General features: G+C 31.1%; 1 protein-coding gene across 1 annotated transcript; it reads right to left on the reverse strand.

The window, feature by feature from the left end:
* Nucleotides 1-19,467: 19,467 nt before the first annotated feature.
* On the reverse strand, nucleotides 19,468-21,046 carry LOC107895531 (uncharacterized). The gene is made up of 3 exons (XM_016820796.1): nucleotides 20,897-21,046; nucleotides 20,430-20,570; nucleotides 19,468-19,818 (listed from the first exon to the last, which is right to left on the reverse strand). The coding sequence occupies exons 1-3, from the start codon at nucleotides 21,044-21,046 to the stop codon at nucleotides 19,468-19,470; spliced, it is 642 nt and encodes a 213-aa protein (XP_016676285.1).
* Nucleotides 21,047-22,931: the final 1,885 nt, after the last annotated feature.

Here is a 22,931-nt window from a genome sequence, read left to right on the forward strand (position 1 = left end):
GTAGGACACATTTCTAGGAGAGAGAAGAAAAACACGTCCTACAGGACGTGTTTTTCATTGATGTGGCAGTGAAAACGTGCCCTGTATGATGCATTTTCCTTTCTCTCTCCAAAAACAAGGTAGATTGGTAAATTTTTAGAAATTCAGCCTACTTTTTCAAATGATTTTTTATCAGCATATTTATATAAACTAATGAACATTGATTGACATTTTTTTATATATGTTCTTTTTAACCACCCATAATCCCTCTCCAACCCATAAATAGGAGGATAATGTGATTCAATGCACTCGAACCACGTCCTCCTGCATCTGCAACAATGCCTATGCCAATCGAGCTAAGACTCAATCGGCCTTTCTTATTAATTTTTAAGATATCAAATTAAAATATTGATTTTGTATTTTAAAATAGTTTCTTTTAAAGGTTTTATATAAACTATTAAAAAAATAAATATCATTATAATAATATTTATTATGGGACAAATCTTAATATTACACATGAACTTTAATTTAATGTGTATTTATTATATGAATTTTGATTTGGTACAACTATACATATTGAATTTTGATCGAGGTTCAAATGTATAAATGAAATTTTAATTTTGGTTCAATTATACACATTTAAATAAATTACTCTATTTATTTTTTGTTAAATGAATATAATTATCTGTGCATGTAACATATAAACATAAAAAGATGATATGTCTATATATGTGTTAATAATTTATGAGAATAAAATCACGTCAAATTTTGATACCATTTTTTATTTGAATTGGTGTCTGATTAACTCATTATATTAACTCAACTAAATGCTTTATTATAGTATAAATGTATCAAATAGATAAACAATAGACATTATTAATAATGGATACATAATAGAGACATAAACAAATAAATAGAAAATACATAGATATCAAACAACGGGATTATGAGAAAATAATTGTATTTCTATTTTAAATTTGCTTGATCCAAGTAAATTTAAGGGGCGGGAGTTCTTTTACCCATAATTTAATATAGACTGTATAAATGTAACATTTTGCTGTGGGCATGCTATCATTTTCGAAATATTAATTTGTAACGAACTTAAAAGATAAATGGCATGGAAAATAATGAATGAATAAATTTGTTAAAATCTATGTAAAATAAATTTAATATAATATATATTAAATATGACTATGATTATTGACAAAAAAATTAATAAAAAACCAACACGAAGATACATGGCATACAAAAATGTGAGTTAGTGTAATAATGTTAATTTTGCCATGTTTATGCTGTGGCCAACTAGGGTTAAAATGGAAATTATTTTATTTAAATTTTTTATAATTTATATAATTTTAAATTAGTAATTATAAAATTGTACTTTAATTCTCTTAAAAATAATAAAAATTTTATTTAATCTTTTAAAAATTATAAAGATATAGTCTATTAGATGGTGAAATTACATTTTTACTATCGTAAAAATATACAATTTAATTCTGACCCCCAAAAAATTTTCCGACTTTGCTACCATGTTCATGCATTTTTATATAATGCGAATATTTGTGTTTTTTCTTTTTAGGTTTAGAATATTATAAGTATATTGTTAATAATTTGTTTTGTATAGATTTTAATCATGTCATGTTTATATGATTTTTGTTTTATATTGTGTTTTGTATAAATTATCATAGATACTCTATTTAGAGAACAATTTGTGTTCATGTTATATTGTGTCTAAACTTATTTCATTTTTGTATAATTTAGTAGTGGTTGAATTTAAAAAAAAAATCATATATTCATACCGTGTGTGTGCATTTCTTTTTCATGTTAGTGTTTTTAATATGTAATTTTGACACATGTGTATTTATATTGTTTTCATGTTATGTCATGTGTTCTCTTAATTTATCTTATATATTACATAATTATTTATATTAAAATTTTGAGAAATGAATAACACTTGGATATTAAAAAAGGCCATTAAATTACAAATGAGTTTTCATAGTCTTTTTTACCTAAATAAGTCCCATTCTTTTAATACATATTCATAAAACACCTTAGTTTTAATTATTGTTATTTTTTTATGACAGAAAATTTAAATTGGCAAAATTACATATAAATTATTTGTTTTCTTGAACAAACACATAAATTAAAGAAACAAAAATATTATCTTTTTTTTTTGTTTGTTTTATCACAAAGCTTTTGACTGTAAAAGATCCAAGGTGAGTATTATATCATATTAAAATCATTTTAATCTAATAAAATTTTTAATAATTTCAATTTTTATGATTTTGTTTTAATTTTCAACTAATAATTGCTTTTTTTTCTACGCTAAGTTATCATTTTCTTGGGTACTATCTCAAATCTATTAAACACCAATATCAATATATTTTTATTGATTAAAATTTTAAGAATTGAAAAAATAAATGTTAAATTTTTATTGTTAAATTTTATAAGTGTTGAATTTATATTAAAAAATTATTTGATAAATTAAATGATTATGTTGTTTGATAAAAATAAATAGTGAATTTTAAAAGATTATTTATTTTTCAATTTTAAACTTAGTAATATTGGATGAAAATTTCTCATTTTTTATAAAAATAATTTATTTCAATTTTTAATAAAATAAAATCACCTTAATATTTTCTACATTAATTGATAAATAGCTTCCTACCTATTTATCTTATTCAACAATTTTTTGTTTAAAATTTTATATTAAGTAAATAAAATAAAATGATTATCAAACACATTTAAGATATTAAAATGTTGAAAATTTTCAATGATTTATCAAACACACCCTAAGTATTTGGTTTCGAGAACATTCTCTGTTTCTTTTTTTTTCATTTAAAAAAATATTTTCTATTTTTTGAAAATTGGGAAATATTTTGCTAAATGAAAATAGAATTATTTTTTAATAATGAAAATAGTGAAATCGTGTTTGAAACCTATTTTTCAAAATAGAAAATTAAAATATAATTTATTTAAAATGTATGACAATAGAAAAATAAATAAAATAAAATAAAATAAAATTTAAAGATTAAAAAAAATAAAAAAAAAATGCTTCTAAAAGTATTCGAATCCAGTAACTTTAATGTACAAACAGGAACTTCAAAAATCCCTTATTTTTAACTTTTTTCCATTTTTTCAAAACATTTTTTATTAAAAGCAATGAAAATTGATTTTCACATATTTTTATTTTTTAAAAATTATTTTCAAAATTTTTAATCAAACATGTTTTCTCCACCATTTTCCATTTTCTAAAAAAAATGAAAATAATCTTTTTTTTTTTTGAAACTAAACACGCTTGTAATGTTTTAGACCAAATTGATTTTATTGGATTATTTGCATTAGTTAAACCTCAAATAATAGACCAACCTGAATAACTATTTAATAACACAAAATTATTAATATTTAATTTTAATTATGATAAGTAAACATGAATGTAAATATTTATATTAATATTAAAATGAATAATAAGTCGAGTTTTGAGGCTCTGCTAAAATCTAACATAAACGAAGAAAATAACAATTAATTTGAACTTATTAAAAAAATCTGGATGAAAGGGACAATCAATCCCTTCGTAGGAAGCTAAATATATATTGTGGAGTTGGGGATATAAGACATGCCAAAATGGGCCTAAGCATGAATAATATAAGGATTGATGGCCCCCTCTCAGATCTTTTAAGATCCTCATTTATTATCAATTATTCAAAATAAATGTGCTTGCATTGCATTGAACCTTCCCATGTCCTTTAGTTGTGAAGTCTATAGTTAACTATCATATCATTTTGGTTATTCTTTCCAAACTATCATATAAAAATTATATTTCTTTTATAATTACATTTCAATCATATATGCTCTTTTTGACACAATACCTAAACTATCTATAGTCCCTCTCCAACCCATAAATAGGAGGATAATGTGCTTCAGTGCACTAGAACCCACGTCTTCTTACATTGGCAAAAATACCCATGCTAATCGAATTAAGATTTAATCATCAATCCCAAACTTTTAGATATAACGTCAATTTAGTTCTTGGATCTACTTATTATAAAATGACTAGTATACCAGAAAAGACCTATTTTTTTAAAAAAAAATTTACAGAAATCAGTCACTTTTGTTGAAATTTACGAAAATGGGTCGATAATACAAAAATGCGCTCAGCTGGTGCCATTTTCAAGGGAAAACCAGAAAAGTGCATCCATCTCAACGTTTTTTTCCCTTTAATCAGTAAAACGCGTCCAGATCAGCACGTTCCCCTCCCCCAACAGTCACTTCCAACGACTATTTCAAATAGTCGTTGCCCCTCCCCCCAAACAGTAAAAAAAACTATAACCCCCACACCTTCTTCTCACTCACATTTCTCACAATTCTCTATTAAATCTCTCAATTTTCTCAATCAACTCTAAAAAATCTCTCAAATATTCTCTTTAATTTTTCCCCTTAAATTCTATTTATTATTTTATTAATATTTTCAATAAATAATTTTTTATTAAAAATTTGTTTGTGTTGAATATAATTTAGCAATGACCAAGTCTCTAATCCGTCTTGATAACAGCATATCTCCGTCAACCAATTGGAAATGGTAAGAATAAATTTTAATATTGTTTACATTTTTTTTATTTCATTGTTATATTTTAACTTAATATTTTTTTATAATTTTTATGTAAATAGCTGGAAGATCAGATTTCACAATGTCATATTGGTAATCTATCCGGTCCTCCACCACCATTGATTGAAACATACTTGAGGGAAGCCGATTTTTGGCATGTGGCCCTTGTAGGCCGGGGGTGCAACTTGGACCCAAAACTCATAAGCGCGTTGGTGGAGAGGTGGAGACCTGATACGCACACATTTCATCTTCTATGCGACGAGTATACTATCATTCTAGAGGACATGGATTTACAATTGAGGTTACCCGTAGACGAGTTGGTAGTCACCAAGCTTGTTCAATCTACTGATTGAGGAGCCATATGTTTAGATCTTTTGGATGCGGTTCTGTAGGCGATTTACGGAGGTTGGATCAGAAGGGCTTGGATACAAAAAAAATTTGCGGAACTAGTTGTGGATTCAACTGAAGTCAAAAGAGAATGATATGATTGGGCATACATCTTTCAGATCATCGAGGGTATCCTGATGTTGAAGAAGTCACGAAATCTCGTCCATCTAAGATGGCTGCTGAAACTCGTCAATTGTAGAGGTATGAGCGAACTCGGTTGGGGGTTCGTCGTGTTGGCGACATTGTACTAGGAGATGTGTCGGACGATGCAACTAGTGAAAATCAAAATTGGTGGTTGCCTTTTAGTGCTACAATCATGGGCCCGATTCCAATTTCTATTTTTACATCCTCGAGCAAACTACCCGTATACATTCCCACTTGTAACAAGGTAAAATTTAGTAGATATCCCCATGACTAAATTGATTTAAATTTAAATTATTGGGCTAATGAGTTATTTAAATAGGTGGAACCATGCGCTGAGTCACGTGGGATTACCTACCAAGCTTCAAGATATATGGTTTCTATTAGACCAACGATTAGAAGCGGAGGTATGTATTTATTTAATTTTGAACTATATACAAATAACGTAGTCGATTTCGTATTTAGTAGTATATATAACTAATGTTTTTATCATGTTAATATAGTTTGAATGGACACCATATGAGGATCCACCAATTCGAGCAGTAATCCCTAAGAAATTCTTTGTGAATCCCAACGCCTAGCACGTTAAGGCCCCATTGGTAGTGTACACCACTGTTGAAATGTACAAGACTGATAGAGTGTTGTGGCAGTTCGGATTCTGATAGTCGATTCCTGTGGCACCTCAAGAGCTTGATAATCTGCATCATATCAACTTACGGCGACTGGATGAAAATTGGTTGGTATTCCACTTGCAATATATCAACATGTGGAATAATCGGTATGAATTTTTACCTACTCACGAACCTATTATTGTTCCGAAGTTTGCATTTGATCCGGAGTACATGTCATGGTTTAAGATCCATGGTAAGCCATATTTGTACGAGGAAGAGGCGAGGCATTGTTATCCCCATACGAGTATCTATGGTTAGCCCATTAAATCCACGAGGTGGCGAGGCGAGCCCACCTTCAGCGCCCACACAAGAACCGACGCCGATGGCCTCAGCATTGATGCCCACTCTACCCCTCGCTCAATACGTACCGTCTTATTCTAGTGCACATCCTAACCTTATATTTTCACACAAACTCAATTTGTTGCACCACATTTTTCTGATTCTAGTCCTATGTTAGGTTGGATTGTTGGTCATCCATTCCCCATGTTTTATACGCTGGGGCCATCTCATTTATTGATGATGCCAATGCCTACAACGACATGTAGGCCATCTATGCATAAGGCACCGACGGTGAGTCCAGTCATTATCTTATCAGTTTATGGGACTCAACATAGTTACGCTCATTCGCCGTTTGTGACGCAAAAACCTCGGGGATCTTTGTTCTATTAAGGTGGGTCATCTTCCCAACCATCTATTTATAGACTGGAGGATGCACGATGGCAACCATGAATGCAAGGATCGCAATTGACCGGAGGCAAAGAAGAGGAGTAAACAAGACCACAACCCCCCTCGGAAGCTGAACCAAGAAGGCATCCAGAGCGTAACCGTTGACCACCTCGATCTGGCACAGACTCTGACTGGCATAAGCATTGATTAATTTTATATTGTATCATTTAAGAAAAATGAAGTTATTTTGAATCTTTTTGTACACAGTCTGATTTTTGTACCATTCATCTTTAGTCAAAATGGAATTTACTTTGATTTTTTTCACATACCATAACAATAAGATTTGATTTGACAAGAAATATGCCATGTTTTTGTTGAAAATAATTGAGAACCCAATTCGACCGTTTGAAGCGATACGATTTGATTCTACGACTTGGATACTTAACATTGCATCATTTAAGAAAATGGTAGTTGATATTTGTTATCATTACAATTAATTAACGTTGTAATTTGTTATAATTTCAGAACATGAAAATCTTATATTTGTTATTATTTCACCGAACCACACGTTTACATATTATAATGGAATTGATATATGTTTTATAGATTGCTTAGTCATTTCAATATGGACATGACGACATTGTATGTCCTGAGTTCCTACACCACCTGCATAACCTCGAATGATTTGACCTATACTGAATATCCATGTTTTCACGTATTCAAGTTGAAGTGGGTTGACCTTTTGGTTTACGATGCAATCTTCTATCAGGTAACAACTTAAACGAAGCAAGCGATACAAGCAATACAGGCCCCACTATTTGGGGCATTTTTCAGAAACGTTTCATATATCCTAGAATTCCCGGGATATTTTTTCAAAACCCATCTTTTAAAAATTATTTTTCAAAACCTATATCATCAAACTTATTTTTTTAGAACCTCTTAACCCTAATTTATGAACACTAAAAATCCTAACAATAAAACCTTAAATCCTAAACAAACACTAAACCTTAATAATAAAATCATTTTTCCTAAAACCTTAAAACACTAATTAATAAAAATTTAAAAATTAAATAAAATATTAAAACCCTAATTTAATAAAATTTAAACCCTAATTAAACAATTAAAACCCTAAAAAAATACAGGGAAAATGTAGACCTAGATGCGCTTTTTTTAGTGCGCTAACCTGGACGCGTTTTTCTTTAGCGTGCTGACTTGGATGCGTTTTACTGGTCATGAGGGAAAAAAGCGCTGAGCTGGACGCACTTTTCTGATTTTCCCCTGAAAACGGCACCAGTTGACGCGTTTTTGTATAATCGACCCATTTCCATACATTTCAACAAAAGTGGCCCATTTTCGTAATTTCTTTTAAAAATTGGCATTTTCTGGTAAATCACCTTTACAAAATAGCATAAAACATTTTGATTTTAAATAGGGAAGATTTATTTTATTGACTTTTAAATATAACATCAATTCCAAACTTCTTTTTTTCTCTCTCAATTTCTTGAACATATGCCCTTTGAAGATTATCATTGTCTTCAACCACTCAGCTACTCCACCCATTAGGTTTAAACGTGAGTAAAACTCGATTCGAAAAAAATAAAATAAAAATCAAATTTCGAGTTAACCGAATTGAGTTAATTAAATCAAGTTATTCAAGTCAATTCGAATAAGTATTTAAAGTTTCAAGTTTGAATTGAGTTGAATTTTACAATTTAAATAACTCGAATAATTTAAATAACAAATTGATGTAAATACCCCTTTGGTCCTTATAAAAATTTAAAACGAGCAAATTGATCACTTTCAACAAAAATTACAAAAAATTCAAAATAATTTTTGAAATTAATTTTTTTAAATTATAATAAATTTAATTTTTTTCTAAAATAATAATTTTGGGACCTAAATAAGTTAATTAATTATTCAAGTTTATCATATTAAAATATCTTCTTCTTCTTTTTTGCTTTGAAAAAGTTTTCAAATATATATGGTTTCAAACTTATGTGCTCTAACATGGAATTAGTTATATTGTAACAATATTTTAATTTGACATGTTTAATTTTTAATTTCAATTGATTCAATTTAGCTAGAATTTCATTTCACTTAACTTGATTCGAAAAACATTCAAATCAAGTTAGGATGATAAAATATGACTTGTCAACTCGATTAACTCAAAATTTTTCACTTAATTCGATTGAATGCTCACCCATATTTAGGCTATACATGTCACGAAATTTATAAAAACCTTTTATCCATATCTAATCAAATTTATTCAATCAAAGACTAAAGATCAGATTTATTCTTCGAGATCATAGACAACAAGATGCAAAATTTTCAGGAAGTTTCTTTATTTAATGCTTTATATTTTATTAATATTTTAATTAGTTAATTCATGATTAATTATGATTTATTTGATTAACTTATTTTATTTCTATCTTTGTGAGGATGGTGAAAGATTTGATTTCAACATTGATTTTGGTTTTTGATCGAGCAAAATTTAGATAGGTATGGAGTTTCAACGATTCAACCACATTAATTTTTCATATATACTTTTACAGTGTATGAGTAATGTATTAATCAAATCCATACATGGTATGTTTCTAATTTTCTTAAAATTTTGTTTTTGATTATATTTTGTTGAAAATATTAAATAGAATTAAATCTGATCCGCCCATAATAGGGTAGAGCCTAAACCCACTAAAGCTGTTCAAAAGCAATTATTGAAAAACTACTATGGGTAGTTTATATATATAAGTTTTTCTTCTTATAAAAAACAATTGCTTCGAGAGTTTAAAAAAATGAAAAATAAAAATGGCCATGCGACCATTATAGAAGTTTAAAATGACATTTGGCAATTTGAATAAAAATGACTTTTCGCCATTGCCATTTATTTTTAAGTGATTTTCATCCTTGATAATATTTTGTTATTGACGAAATTAATGACACTCATATATAAAGAGAAATAAGTTTCTCTTAGATAACACAATAGTACACATTATCCTTAGGGATAAAAAAAAATCACATTGGTGGTACAGAATTAATTTAAGGCTCCAGAAGAGCTAATATATTGTTATCTTATGTTCAATATGATATAAAAGATCACTAACCAATTAATACTTTAAAGAAAATATATACATATATGTCTCGATGACAATGTAACAAAAAATACCATCCCTAAGATAGAAAGTATTTATCTTATTTGGTACTAAAACAAACCAATACTATTGCAATATTTGGTTGTACAAAATTAGGTGAAAGCTCCAAAAGAATTAATTTATCAATATTTGAAGGGACAAAATTTGTGATAATCAATGCATTATGTTCTAGTCGGTCTCAATACTGAAACAAACCAATATCAATCTAATATGTGGTACTACAAAATTAGTTGAAAGCTCTAGAATAGCTAATATATCAATAATTGAAAGAACAAAATTTGTGATAGTTAATGCATTAGCTTTAAAATATATTCAGTGTAATGGATATTATATTGAGATTGTGAATGAGAAAAAAATTATATTTAGTATGAATTACTCTTGGTATGAATACCTACCTCTTTTGATAGATAAAGATTCAATAATTGAATTATGCATGATACTTAAATATTATTTTGAAAAGAATAGAGAAATATTAAGTTATTGAATTATATTTATAACTCTTGTTATTAAATTGAATTAATTGTGATTATCTCTTGATCTTCCTTTGTCATCATCCCCATGAAGGGTTGAATGCATAATATTTGATTATGAAAGATCCACGTGAATTATGGAATAATTTTAAAATAAAGCTATGAAATTGCAAGTTTTAAAATTGCGAGTGAGTATGACTTTGCAATATTTACGAGTTCTCGATAAACATCATATGGGGAAAACATTACTAATGAGAACTTGTTAGAGAAAACCTTTTTCAATTTTTCATCCTTCAAATGTACTACTGTAATGATCCAATTTTCAATGATATCAGAAAATATGATTTTGGAACCTCATTTTCATAAACTATGTTCGTAAATATTAAATATGAATATTTACGGAGATAATATAGAAATATATTAAAGATTGGTCTAGTAATTTTTCCGAATTAATAGTTAATTAAGGCTCAGAGACTAAATTGTAAAAATTCAATCGCTATAGATTTTTAATTGAAAAAAGGCTTGGGGGATTGAAATAGCAATTAGAAAAATTCTAAAATGGTAATAAAATCATTTCTAAATGGGAGTTAGTTGATGACGATGGTATAATCCATTATATGTGATTAAATGATAAGTTATGTTAATGAAAGTATGATTAATTTAATTAAGTAATTAATGGTTAATTACGCTATATGAGTCAAATGATAGTGGAATTTATTCATCTTCTCCATTTCACCCAATTGTGCAAACCTATAAAAATTTAAGAAAATCATTTTCTTGGTAAGTGATTTCAAGCTATTTTCTTGTATTTTTTTTTATAGATTCGAGGTAATGTAAGCTTAATTTAGCTAGCTCATGTACCATTTTGTAAAACTGTTAAAGTTTTAGGAAGTTACCATTATTGATTTCTTGAATGATAGGGCTTATAATTGATAGTTTCAAGCTTAGAATATGAAAAGGACTAGATTGTAAAGCTAATTTAGCTTATTGTTAACTTTGTTACATTAAAGATCAAATTGAATAAATGTAAAACTTGTCATGAAATTATGTTAGAAATAGATAGTATAAGGTCCCTAATGAGAATATATGAGATCAAATTTTAATCTAAAGCTAGGAATCGAAAGTTATGCTCATTCTGAGTTTAGGGACTAAATTGAATAAAATATAAAATATGAAGGGAATAAAAAAATAAAATTATATGAAATCATGCATATCATGATATAGTATGAAAATCTTTGGTATTGATTGGTGATATAAAATAATTGTATAGACCAATAATTGGATTGAAGTGAAGTAAACTGGAGAACAACTAAAATTACAGATTAGTCCTTGAAGTATCCTCTCTTTTCACATTTTGAACAAGTAAGTTCATATGGAACTTACTAGTTTATTTTATGTTGTATGTGATTTTGTGTTTGATTATATATATTTGGTTAGATATAATTAGAATTCTAGTGAATTTGATATGTATTACTAACTATGGACTAAATTGAAATGACATGTGATTATTAGTTAATATGTAGTTGTTCAGTGTACAAATATGAAAGTTGATGGATTACAGGACATGTAAATGAATTATGTGATCAAGTACAAGGGCTGGTAATAATGTATATATGGAAATGATGCAAGTGTGAACTTAGTAAAAGATTAGGATATGCTTGGCATGCCAATAGGGTTATATGTGCACTTGATTAAGGATTTTACAAGTTATAATGAGGTCTAGCATTTGTTTTTGATTCTTGGGTTATATGTGGTTCAGTTTTATCCCAGATGGGTAACCTAATATAAGTAAGCTTCTGTGAGCAACCTTGATATAATGTTAGCTTGTGTGAGAAACCCTAATATAATGTCAGCCTGCATGAGCAACTTAATCACCCGTGTATCTGAGTCTATTTTCCTATAGTTCCATAAAAAATATTTTATTAAATTGAAATGGAAAACTTGAAAGTGAATTGGAAATGAAATATTATATGCTTTTTTTGACATATGACATGTAATTTCTTTAATATTAGTGACTTTTATCATGATATGTAAACATGACAACATACTTGATTGATAATCTTGAAATGTGTCTAGTTATACCAATAGTGCCAAGTATAGCCATGTTTAATGACAAAATGATTAGAAGATATTATAATTTTAATGAAAGGTAAGTATGTTATTTCCAATTTGAACTTACCAAACATTGGTGTGCTTACTCTAGTTGTTTTTCCTTCTTTTGTAGATTGAAACCTGCAAAAACTTGTCGAGTCAGATCAATGGAGGAGAACACACTATCAAAAGATGGTAGATATATGTATATTTTGAGTCTAGACATTGTGGCATGTACATAAGGACCTTTGTTGTACAAATGGTCAGTTTGGAGTTAATGGCTTTGTAATAATGTTAACTAGTGAAATAGGCTTAGTATGTGATATAATTGATGCATGTTTTGGTCTTTTGTGATGCTAGAATGTGTAATAACCCTAATTTTTGTGGTTTGGCATGTCAAAGATTGCAAATATGATAGTTAGAATGGCTAGGTTGCTAAATGATTTGAGAATGGGTATAATTGAATGATAAGTATGAGAAAAAATTGAATAGATGTTTTGTGTGCTTCATGTTAGAGCCATTTAAGTGCTAAACTTCCAAGGTACACTATTATGACAGTTTTGAATTAGCAAATGATTTGTTTTAGGTATGGATAGTTGGTATGGAATTGATTATGCATTAAGGTTGAATTGTATAATTTTGAATGGTTGGTTTAGTTAATTATATGCTTGAATTGAGTTTGTTTGACATGGTTGAAAAGCATCATATTTGTATTAGGTTGAAAAAATTCATTTGGATGTTGGTTTGAAAGCAAATGAATAGGTACGAAAGTGTTAAGTTGCCAAAACAGGGACAACATAGTGACCTCAAGATTTCAACGTCGCAACATAGGTCGACAATGAGTGAGGTTGCCACGTCACTCACTTTTTGACGATGTCCTGACTTGGAGATGATGAAGTCGTGACATCGGTCTTAAACTTTGAAAACCTTACAATTTGGTCCTAAACCACCCTCAGATTAACAAAAGAGCTTTTGTAAGATTGTATAGGGCCCGTAAATAATTAAATAGAGTAACATGAATTTGATTTGTAATTAATTGCCTTTATGAATGATTTTTTAATGCTTATATGATGTTAGTTTCACAGGTAACGACCGTGGCATTCCATAGCTTGGACCTAATGATCAGGTCAGGTATGAGGTGTTATAAATACTGTGAAAAAGGTAAGAAATATTATGAATTAATATTATGTTTACTTATGGTTGAATAAAATAATGAGCTATTAAATGAAAAATCATGAAGCACGTCTCAGTAGATTTTCTCCATTCCTTGAAGCAAATGTAGTAATACATAATAAATTTGAAAGACATAATATTGGATGTGGACATGGTAAGTTATTCTATAATAGTAATAGTAAAAAATGGGGTCATAATAATTCTTCTTACCACCAAAAGTGGAAAATAAATATATTGTGAAGATGAATAATAAGATTAATATTGAAATTTAAATTAATAGTTTCATCTTATGTTTAAGCTTTTAATTGTTGTGCATTTATGGTATGCTCATTCACTTTGCTTAAATTTGCACATATACATATGCAAAGAAAGTATTTGTGTAACAGGTCATTTTTCAGTGAAATTGGAACAGTGGTTTCAGGGCTACAAATCCGAGCCAAAAATAAAATTTATTTTTATTTTATTATATGGTCCGTATTTTGATAGACATGTCGTGCAAAACATTTGATACAAAAATTTTATCGATTAAGTGTTTAATTACGAGAAGGTCTAAATTGCATAAAATACGAAAGTTGAATTCTAGTAGTTACAAGGATTAAATAGCTATGGAATTAAAAAATAAAGGTCCTTATATGGTAATTAGACTATTAAAGAAAAGTATGCAGATTTTTGGTGGCTCATCCATGGAAATTTAGAAAAAGGACAAGGACTAAATTAGAAATTGAAATAATTAATTAATTGAAAAGATGATAAAAGATATCGTCTTATTATTTTTTTTCATATTCAACCCTAAAATTATATGGAAACCCTAAGAGAGAGAGAAGAAACTTTCAAGGCTTAATTGGGTAAGTTTTCTTGTCCCGTTTTTAGTAATTTTGATATTTTTGAAACCGAGATAGCTTAATCTATCTATTTGAGGGATTAATTTGAAAAGTTATCGAAGTATGGAAAATGGGTCATGGATATATATGCTGAAAATTAGAAATTTATGGTAGAAAATGAAAGGTTGTTGATAGATAAACAACTTTTACAAAGTGATTTTTGATGAAAACATGATTTAGGGACTAAAATGTAAACTTGTGAAATTGAAGAAATATTCTGAATTTTTATGAATACATGTGCTGTAAATTTTGTAATGGGATTTCGGTTAGGCTTGGAATAGGGAGAAAATTGCACAAATTTCATTTTCAGAGCCTAGGGACAAAATTGGAAATTATGGAAAAGTTAGGGGCAAAATGGTAATTTTTCCTAGAACATAAATTGAGTCCAAATGAGTATGAAATATGAGAAATTGATGATTAAAGCTATTTATATAGATCCGGACAACTCACATTCGAGATTAGAACGAGGAAAAGAAAAGGTTTCGGATTAGTAAATTTTATACGCGAATAAGTGTCGAGGTAATTTCGTGTAACTTATTCGAGCAAGGAATTATGTTAATTGAATGTTTTGTTTGTATGTAATTTGACTTATATTGAAATGTATTACTTGAATGTTAAAATGGAAAATTTAATACATGCTTGAAATGGTGAAAAAGGGGTTAAGTCCCGATTGAATATTGAATTCTGATGAATATATGTGCTTTCCCGAAATGGATGAGGTCCTGCATTTGTTGCAGATGGGATTTAGCTCAGACGAGAAATCCTATTAACCTTATTATAAAAAGGATTTTGTTCGGACGGGTAATCTTGATATAGTACCTCTTGAGTATACGTTGTGATTAGGGTTTAGCCTGGACTAGTAATCCTAACTGAGCTCTTTTGAGCATATGTTATATAAAGAATTTAGCCTGGACTGGTAATCCTGTTATACAATATGTGGCTCGAGAGTGTGTTCCTTGTTTAAGTGCCCTAATGGGTACCCTTGAATAAGAAATTGACAGATGATTGAATCGTACACCTCGAGTGTACCACTTGAGCATCCATCGGAATTTCAATGATTCAATGGACATAAAACTCTTGACATGGCATGAGAATTATGAGATGAAATGATAATGATTTGAAAGAATATCACATGATGAGTTCATCTATGTTTACTTGATTGATATGAAGATTTTGGTGACTAACATGTTTGATTGAATGCATGTGTTTAGGCAATTTTGCTAATGGATGGAAAACATGATATTGTATACTTAGATTTAATAAACGGGATTGGTAAGTTTAGTTTCTGTTATATGAACTTATTAAGCATGTAATGCTTACTCTATTTTATTTTCCCTATTTCATAGTGCTCGGAAGCTCGCGAAGGTCGGAGATCATTGGAGCATCGCCACACTATCAACTAGCTTATTTTGGGTATACTTGGTAAAATTATTTTGGTATAGTGGCATATATAGGACAACTTGACCATTAGTGGCTTGATAATGATGCTTGTAATCTAGCCATTGGAATGGCTAGTAATGGTTGTTTTGATATACTTGTAATGTCATGCTATGGTAGCTAAATATATGTCAAGTAGTTGATCAAATTATGTCTAATATATGGAATGAACCAAGGAAAGATTGTAAGCATTCATGCAAGTAATGGTATGCCATGATGAATGTTGGAAATTTCTTAATTTGAATGCTTGAATTGGTTGGAATGGGTTTGGTATGTTTTAGTGCAGGGAAATGATAAATTTGGGTGACAAATGAGGCTAGGAAATGGCTTTATTTTGTCCACACGGGCAGAAACACAGGCGTGTGTCTAGATCGTGTGTGACACACGACTGAGTACATGGGCGTGTAGTTAGGCCATGTATCCCCTTCACCTTAATTTTGAGAAACAAATTGCTCAAAATTGAGCACACGGGCATGCGTCTCAACCGTGTGTGCTACACGGCCTAGAACACGGCATGTGTCTTGGCCGTGTGAAACCTGCACTTAATTTTGAAATGAATTAATTAACCACACGGCTTAGCACACGGGTGTATGGCATGGCCGTGTGCACAAGTCAGAAAATTACACGGGGTCAAACACGGCCTGTAACACGAGTGTGTCCAGGGTCACATGGGCGTGTCCTTGGACCACACGGGCGTGTGAGCCCTATACCTTGGAAAATTTTTGTAATTTCGCAAAAAATTCTTAGAGTTCCCGATTAAGTCCCGACTCGATTCTAATACTCGTATTGGGCCTCGAAGGTCCAATTAAGGGAAGTTTGGGATGATCTCGGTTAATAAATAGTAATTTACATAAATTATTTGTAAAATGTTTTGAAAGTCTAGTAATGCTCCAACACCCTGTTCCAACGACGGATACGGGTTAGGGGTGTTACAATTTGTTTGTGCACATTTTGTAAATTCATAAAATTTATTTGCAACAAATGCATGTGGCTTCCTCTTTTATTTTATTGTATTCGAAAATTACTCTATTTGCTTTTAGTTTTTACTATGCATATATGATATTGTTAAATCACATACGATGGTAAATCAAAAGTTTACATTTGTATTGTTGAATCACATGAGATTGTAAACCTGAAGTTTACTAGTCCAAATGTATTACTTAAGTTGGCATGATCGGTTAGACCATCTCGATTAATAATGATGAGGCAAAATAAGAATTTACATGAAAGCTTACTAAAGAACCTGAAGATTCTTCATTTTTTTCAGTGTTGGTTTTTCTCAAAGAAAATTCACTAAACCTCACTTATAACACCCTATACTCAGCCTAAACGCCACGATCGGATTATGGAGGTTACAATTTTATGTAAAGACAGTGCCGATTAATTTTCGTGAAAAACTAAATTTATTCAAAGATATTAAAATCAATTAATTTATCAAAAACATATGTATTTAGAAAATTACATAAATGTTTCGGAAAAAATCACGTTTTATTGATTTAATCAAAACAAATACAACTGTTTACCCACTTACATCACAAAACATCGTATTAATTTCCAAAATCTTATAGTGGAAAACATTTTAGTATTTTTTTTGTCTTATAAAACTATAGTACCTTATTAGTTATGCTGTCTTGATTAAAATTCCGATTATGAATAGCATGTTTGCAAAATAATTTTCAAACCAAAATTAAAGTCCGAAAACAAAAACCAAAAAGTCTGAAAGTCCATAAAGTCCAAAATTTAAATCCAAACATACTTAAAAATAAAATGTCTAAACCGAGCTCCGAATTTGCCATTCAATCCTAAGTATGAGGATCACCTAAAACAAAACAAACAAAAGAATGAGCTAGAATCCCAATGTGTGAGTTGATCCACATACAGAATTTACTTATAGAATTTGCATAATGCAAATATTATATTAGAATTTTTATATTTTCAAAACATATATCATTTATCATATTTTTAGAATATATAACACATGATAATAAATCTTACCCTCATCCGCTACATACCATCTCTGACCAACCAATCACACCAATTAGGACTACAAGAGTCTATCCATCTAATCACACTAGAATGTGGCGATATGCCACTCATAAATGTGCAACTGAGCTGCGAGATAGAAATTGTGGTTTAACCACCAAAGTTGCAGTAGAACTACCAGAATACACTTCCTCTAACATAACAAAACTCACCCCAATGCACACACATGATCATGTTAACATACATATGTATCATATAGGTTCATGGCATGCATGTCTAAACATATGTTTACAGAACATAACATAACACATAACTTATACAATGCGAACTTACATAACAAGCTTCCTAAGCTTACTTACGTGTAGCATACAAAAATTTCCGCTTTTATAGGCCTACCAAAATGCTTACGGATCCAATTTTTAAGTCCCTAAATCAATCTCTAGTCGGGGTCTTCAAAATTGGCCAAAAGGTCCTACACGACATAATAAATCGGCCCGTGTGGTCCACATGGCCTACCTATCCAGGTCGTCTAATCACACACAGCCTGGCACACGACCAACCACACGGTCGCGTGATGCACACAGTCTATCACACAACCTACCACATGTTCGTGTGACATTGGGCAGTTTTGAGAACAGCCCCTGTTTTGGGGCTTTTCGAGATTCAATCGTGTTTTTCAGGTTAGTTCACACACCTGATGCTAATTCTGATTCACCATACAACCGGGAACTTATGAATCCTACAAAAATCATCAAATCATGCCAATTAACCATCAAAGACCCATCCAAAATAACATTCTTTTATCAAGATTCCAGTTCCTAAAGCGAGGTTCGATTACTTGCTACTTAAAAAATAGCATCTAAAACGATAATTACTCCATTAGTGGGAATTGATTCTTACACCCTTTGCCTAAATAAAATCACGAAAACACTTAACACAACGTGAAAAGAAAACTAAACACCAACAATTACAATCTTGTTTAAGAACAAATTTAAGCTAAAATTGTAGAAAAATACTTAACAAACTTACACCATGCTTTGAACCACAATCAAAGGACGAAACTCACACACGAACACAGAAGAAAAATGGAACGACAACAAGGAAAATCAATGGGAAGGAAACTTCATAAAAAGAAAAAAGAAGCAAAAGAAAAAGAAGAACGTAAAAAGGAGGGAGAGAGTTGGACAGTTTAGTAGGTGAATGAAAATAGGGATTTTGGATAAATTTCAAAATAAAAAATAAATAAAATAACTTAATATCAACCAAATCCTAATCCACCAGATTTTTAGAACACCAATCTAACCCAACTACCCACCAATGGCAAGGAAACAAAATGAATTCCCCTTTTGCAACCATAATGATTTGAACACAAGACCAAAGGTTTAAGTTGACACCTTACCACTGAACCAGTAGGCTCATTTTAATATAACTTGCATGGAAATAAGACTTAAGATGAATGAACAAGGATAGGGATTGAATCAAAATTAACAAAATTCAAGGAAAAAGGATTCGAACCCAGAACCTCACACACACAAGCACAACACTCAACCACTGAACCAAATTAAATTATTTGACATAATTTAATAGACTTGAGAAAATTTGGGGCGTTACAAGTTTCCTTCATTAAAAAAAATTCGACCTTAAAATTTACCTGCCAAAAAAAGGTAGAGATATTGCTGTCGAATCGAGTCCTTAGGCTCTCAAGTGGACTCCTCTGAACCATGATTTTGCCATAGTACCTTAACTAACGGAATGGTCTCTCTCCTCAAGACCTTAACTTCACAATCCAGGATTTGTACTAGCTCCTCTTAAAAAGATGAATCAGGCCTCAACTCAATTTTCTACGCTAGAACCACATAAGAAGGATCTCAACTTGGACACATGAAATACTTCATCAATGTAATCCAACTTTAGAGGTAGCTCTAACTGATAAGCAACCAAACCAACATGCCTCAAAATCTGGTATGGCCTAATGAATCGTGGGCTGAACTTGCTCTTACAACAAAATCTGATAGCCTTCTTCCACGGAGATACCTTAAGAAAGACACAGTCCCATACCTCGAACTCAATATCCTTTCTTTTAAGCTCTGCATAAGAATTTTGTCTATCAGAAGAGGCCTTAAGTCGATCCTGAATAAAACGAACATTATCCTTAGTCCTAGCCACTAACTCAGGATCCAAAACCTTCATCTCACCCAACACAATCCAACAAAGCGGAGTACGACATTTTCTACCATACAAAGCCTCATAAGGTTCAATCTGAATGCTAGACTAAAAACTATTATTATAAGCGAATTCAGCTAGCGGAAAAAATTCCTCCTAACTACCCCAAAAGACAATAACACAGCTCTGAAGCATATCTTCCAAAATCTGAATCATTCTTTCAAACTGACCATTAGTCTATAGATGAAATACCGTATTGAAATCAAATCAAGTATCTAGAGCCTCATGTAATTTCTTCCAGAAGTGAGAAGTAAACCAAGGATCTCAATATGAGATAATCGATACCAAAACTCCATGGACCCTAACTACCTTGGAAACATAAACTTTCGCCAATTTTTGTAAAGAGTAATCAATTCTGATCAGAATGAAGTGAGCAGACTTAGTCAACTGATCCACAATAACCAAATAAAGTCCTTCTTAGTAGGTGTCAAGGGCAACTCACTAACGAAGTCCATAGTTACTCATTCCCATTTCCACAATTAAATCTTAACGGGTTGGAGAAAACCAGAAGGAAGTTGATGCTTAGCCTTAACCTTCTGGCACATCAAACAATGGGACACAAAATTGGTTACCTCACGTTTCAACCTATGCCACCAATACAACTTTTGAAGCTTATAGAACATCTTAATATCACCGATATGCATAGCATAAGGGCTACTATGCACTTCCCACAGAATAGATTGCGTAAAATCCACATCACTAGGCACAAAAATCTGACCTCAAAAACACAATATACCATTACGATTAAACCTAAAATCTGAAGTCTTACCCTCATTAATTTGATGAATCCTATTAATCAAAGACTCATCTAAATGCTACTTATTTTTAATCTCAGTTAACCAAGTTGAAGAACACAGCTTCGAAGCATATCTTCTAAAATCTGAATCACTCTCTTATACTGACCATCAGTTTGCGGATGAAATACCGTACTGAAATCCAATCGAGTACCCAGAGCCTCATGTAATTTCTTCCAAAAGTGAGAAGTAAACCAAGGATCTTAATCTGAGATAATCAATATTGGAACTCTATAGAGCCTAACTGTTTCGGAAACATAAAGTTTCACCAATTTTTGTAAAGAGTAATCGGTCTTGACTGGAATGAAGTGAGCAAACTTAGTCAATTGATCCACAATAACCCAAATAGAGTGCTTCTTAGTAGGTGTCAAGGGAAACTCGCTAACAAAGTCCATAGTTACCCATTTCCTATTTCCACAATGGAATCTTAACAGGTTGGAGCAAACCAGAAGGAAGTTGGTGCTTAGCCTTAACCTTCTAGCACGTCAAATAATGGGACACAAAGTCGATTACCTCATGTTTCAACCTAGGCCACCAATAAAACTCTCAAAGGTGACGGTACATCTTATTACCGCCAGGATGCATTGTATAAGGGCTACTATGCGCTTCTCACAGAATAGATTACCTCAAATCCATATCACTAGGCACACAAATTTAACCTCAAAAACACAAAATAACATCACTAGTAGACCAAAAATTTAAAGTCTTACTCTCATCAATCTGTTGAACCTGACTAATTAGAGACTTATCCAGAAGCTGTTTATTCTTAATCTTAGTTAACCAAGTTAACTTAACTTGCAACTAGGCCAAAATCCCACCATTATCAAACAAACGTAGGCGAGCAAACATTGCCTTCAACTCAGACATAGATCTTCAACTAAGAGCATCGACCATCACATTAGCCTTACCAGAATGATACTCTATCTTGCAATCATAGTCTTTAAGTAACTCGATGCAACAACGTTGCATAAGATTCAACTCTTTCTAGGGAAGGAGATACTCAAGGCTCTGATGATCAATATAGATGATGCACCTCTCACCATACAGATAATGCCTCCAAATCTTAAGAGCAAAGACTATTGAGGCAAGCTCGAGGTCATCTGTCGGATAATTACCCTTATGCTACTTATATTGTCCAGATGCATATGCTACCACCTTACCCTCCTGTATCATAACACAACCCAAACCAGTATGAGACGCATTGCTATACACAATGAACTCTTTTCTAGATTCGAGCTGAATCAGAATAAGTGCCTGAGTCAAAACTGATTTAAGCTTCTCAAAGTTCGATTGCTGCTCGCTGACCCACACAAATGAAGCGTTCTTACATAATAACTTAGTTAAATGAGCTGCTATTAACGAGAACCCCTTGACAAACCTTTAGTAATAACCTGCTAAACTAAGGAAACTCCGAAGTTTAGTCACATTTCTAAGCTGCTTCCAATCCAGGACAACCTCAATCTTTTTATGGTCCACTCAAATACCCTCAGTAGAAACTACATGCCTAAGAAACATAACCTCACTCAACCAGAGTTTACATTTAGTTAACTTGGCATAAATTTTATTTTCATGGAAAATTTGAAGAACCACCCTAAGATGCCCATCATGCTCATCATCAATCTTAGAGTACACCAAGATATCATTAATAAACACTATGAAAATCTGATCCAGATATGGATGAAAATCTTGACTCATGAAATCCATGAACACAACCGGGGCCTTAGTCAAACCAAATGGCATGACAAGGAAATTGTAATGCCCATAGCGTGTCTTAAAGGTAGCCTTATGTACAGCAACTTGCTTAACCTTCAATTATTGATATCCAGAATGAAGATCAATCTTCGAGAACACTGATGCCACACAAAATTGATGAAACATGTCATCAATCCTTAGGAGTGGGTACTTATTATTTATCATCAATTTGTTCAACTAACGATAATCCATACACATTCTCATAGAGTTGTCCTTTTCTTAATAAAGAAAATCGATGCTTCCTACGGGAACACACTTGGCTAAATAAACCTCCTAGCCAAAAGTTCCTAAAGCTACAACTTTAATTCCTTCAGCTCCTTTGATGCCATATGATATGGGGCGATAGACACCAAAGCTGTCTAAAGTAGAGCATTAATTTCAAACTCAACCTCTCTATCTAGAAGTAATTCCAACAACTCCTTAGGAAAAATTTCTGGAAAATCCTTAACAGTGTGAATTCCTTCCACAGCAAAACCCACAACACTAGTCTAATGAACATAAGTGATCGTGTGATTCGTAACAAGTAAT

This window comes from Gossypium hirsutum, chromosome A10 (assembly GCF_007990345.1).
Source record: "Gossypium hirsutum isolate 1008001.06 chromosome A10, Gossypium_hirsutum_v2.1, whole genome shotgun sequence".
NCBI classification, from domain to species: domain Eukaryota; kingdom Viridiplantae; phylum Streptophyta; class Magnoliopsida; order Malvales; family Malvaceae; genus Gossypium; species Gossypium hirsutum.